We start from the raw sequence: 659 nt of genomic DNA on the forward strand, positions 1-659 counted from the left end.
TAGAGCTCGGGCCCCAGCAGCCCCTTGCACTTGCCGAAGCACTCGTGGTACACACGCACACTGCGCTCGCTGAGCTCCAGGCCCAGCGCCAGGCTGGCCGCCAGCTCCTTCTTGCAGGGCGGCGGGTAGGCGCCGCCGTACAGCAGCGCGTTGCACAGGCGCTCGGCGTCCGTCTTGGTGATGAGCCCGCACGAGGGCGCCGAGAAGGGCAGGATGCCCATGACTTTGAGGATCTCCAGCTGGTCGGCCGTGCAGCGCGAGCAGTAGATGTGAAGCTCGTCGCACACCGAGTTGATCTGTTGCAGCGAGAAGTCGCGCAGCACGGAGTTGAGGATCTGCGGCAGACACAGCCGCTTCTCGCCGCCCACCACGAAGCACGAAATGGTCTCGCCCTCCAGCACGGTCTCGCAGCGCTCCGTGGAGCGGTCGGACGGCATGAAGAAGGGCCCGGGTAGCACGGGCGGCGGCGGGCTGGATGGCGGGCAGGTGCAGCACCGGCGGGGGTTCGGCGGTTGCGGGCACCGGCGCCGGCACCGCGGCCGCGCCTGCCTCCTTGGCGCTCTCCTTCTTGTAGGCCTCCTGCGCCCAGCGCGCCGAGAAGGCGGCCGGGCCGCCCAGCGAGCTCATGGAGCTGAGATGGAACTGCTCCAGCGTCTTCT

General features: G+C 69.2%; 1 protein-coding gene across 1 annotated transcript in view; it reads right to left on the reverse strand.

The window, feature by feature from the left end:
* The window catches only part of SKI (SKI proto-oncogene), a 56,438-nt gene that overhangs the window by 52,135 nt on the left and 3,644 nt on the right, over window positions 1–659 (reverse strand). Inside the window, 2 exon segments of the mRNA XM_010850215.1 lie at window positions 3–470; window positions 472–657. Of these exon segments, the coding sequence (XP_010848517.1) occupies window positions 3–470; window positions 472–657 (654 nt within the window).

This window comes from Bison bison, unplaced genomic scaffold, assembly GCF_000754665.1.
Source record: "Bison bison bison isolate TAMUID 2011002044 unplaced genomic scaffold, Bison_UMD1.0 scf7180017864289, whole genome shotgun sequence".
NCBI lineage: Eukaryota > Metazoa > Chordata > Mammalia > Artiodactyla > Bovidae > Bison > Bison bison.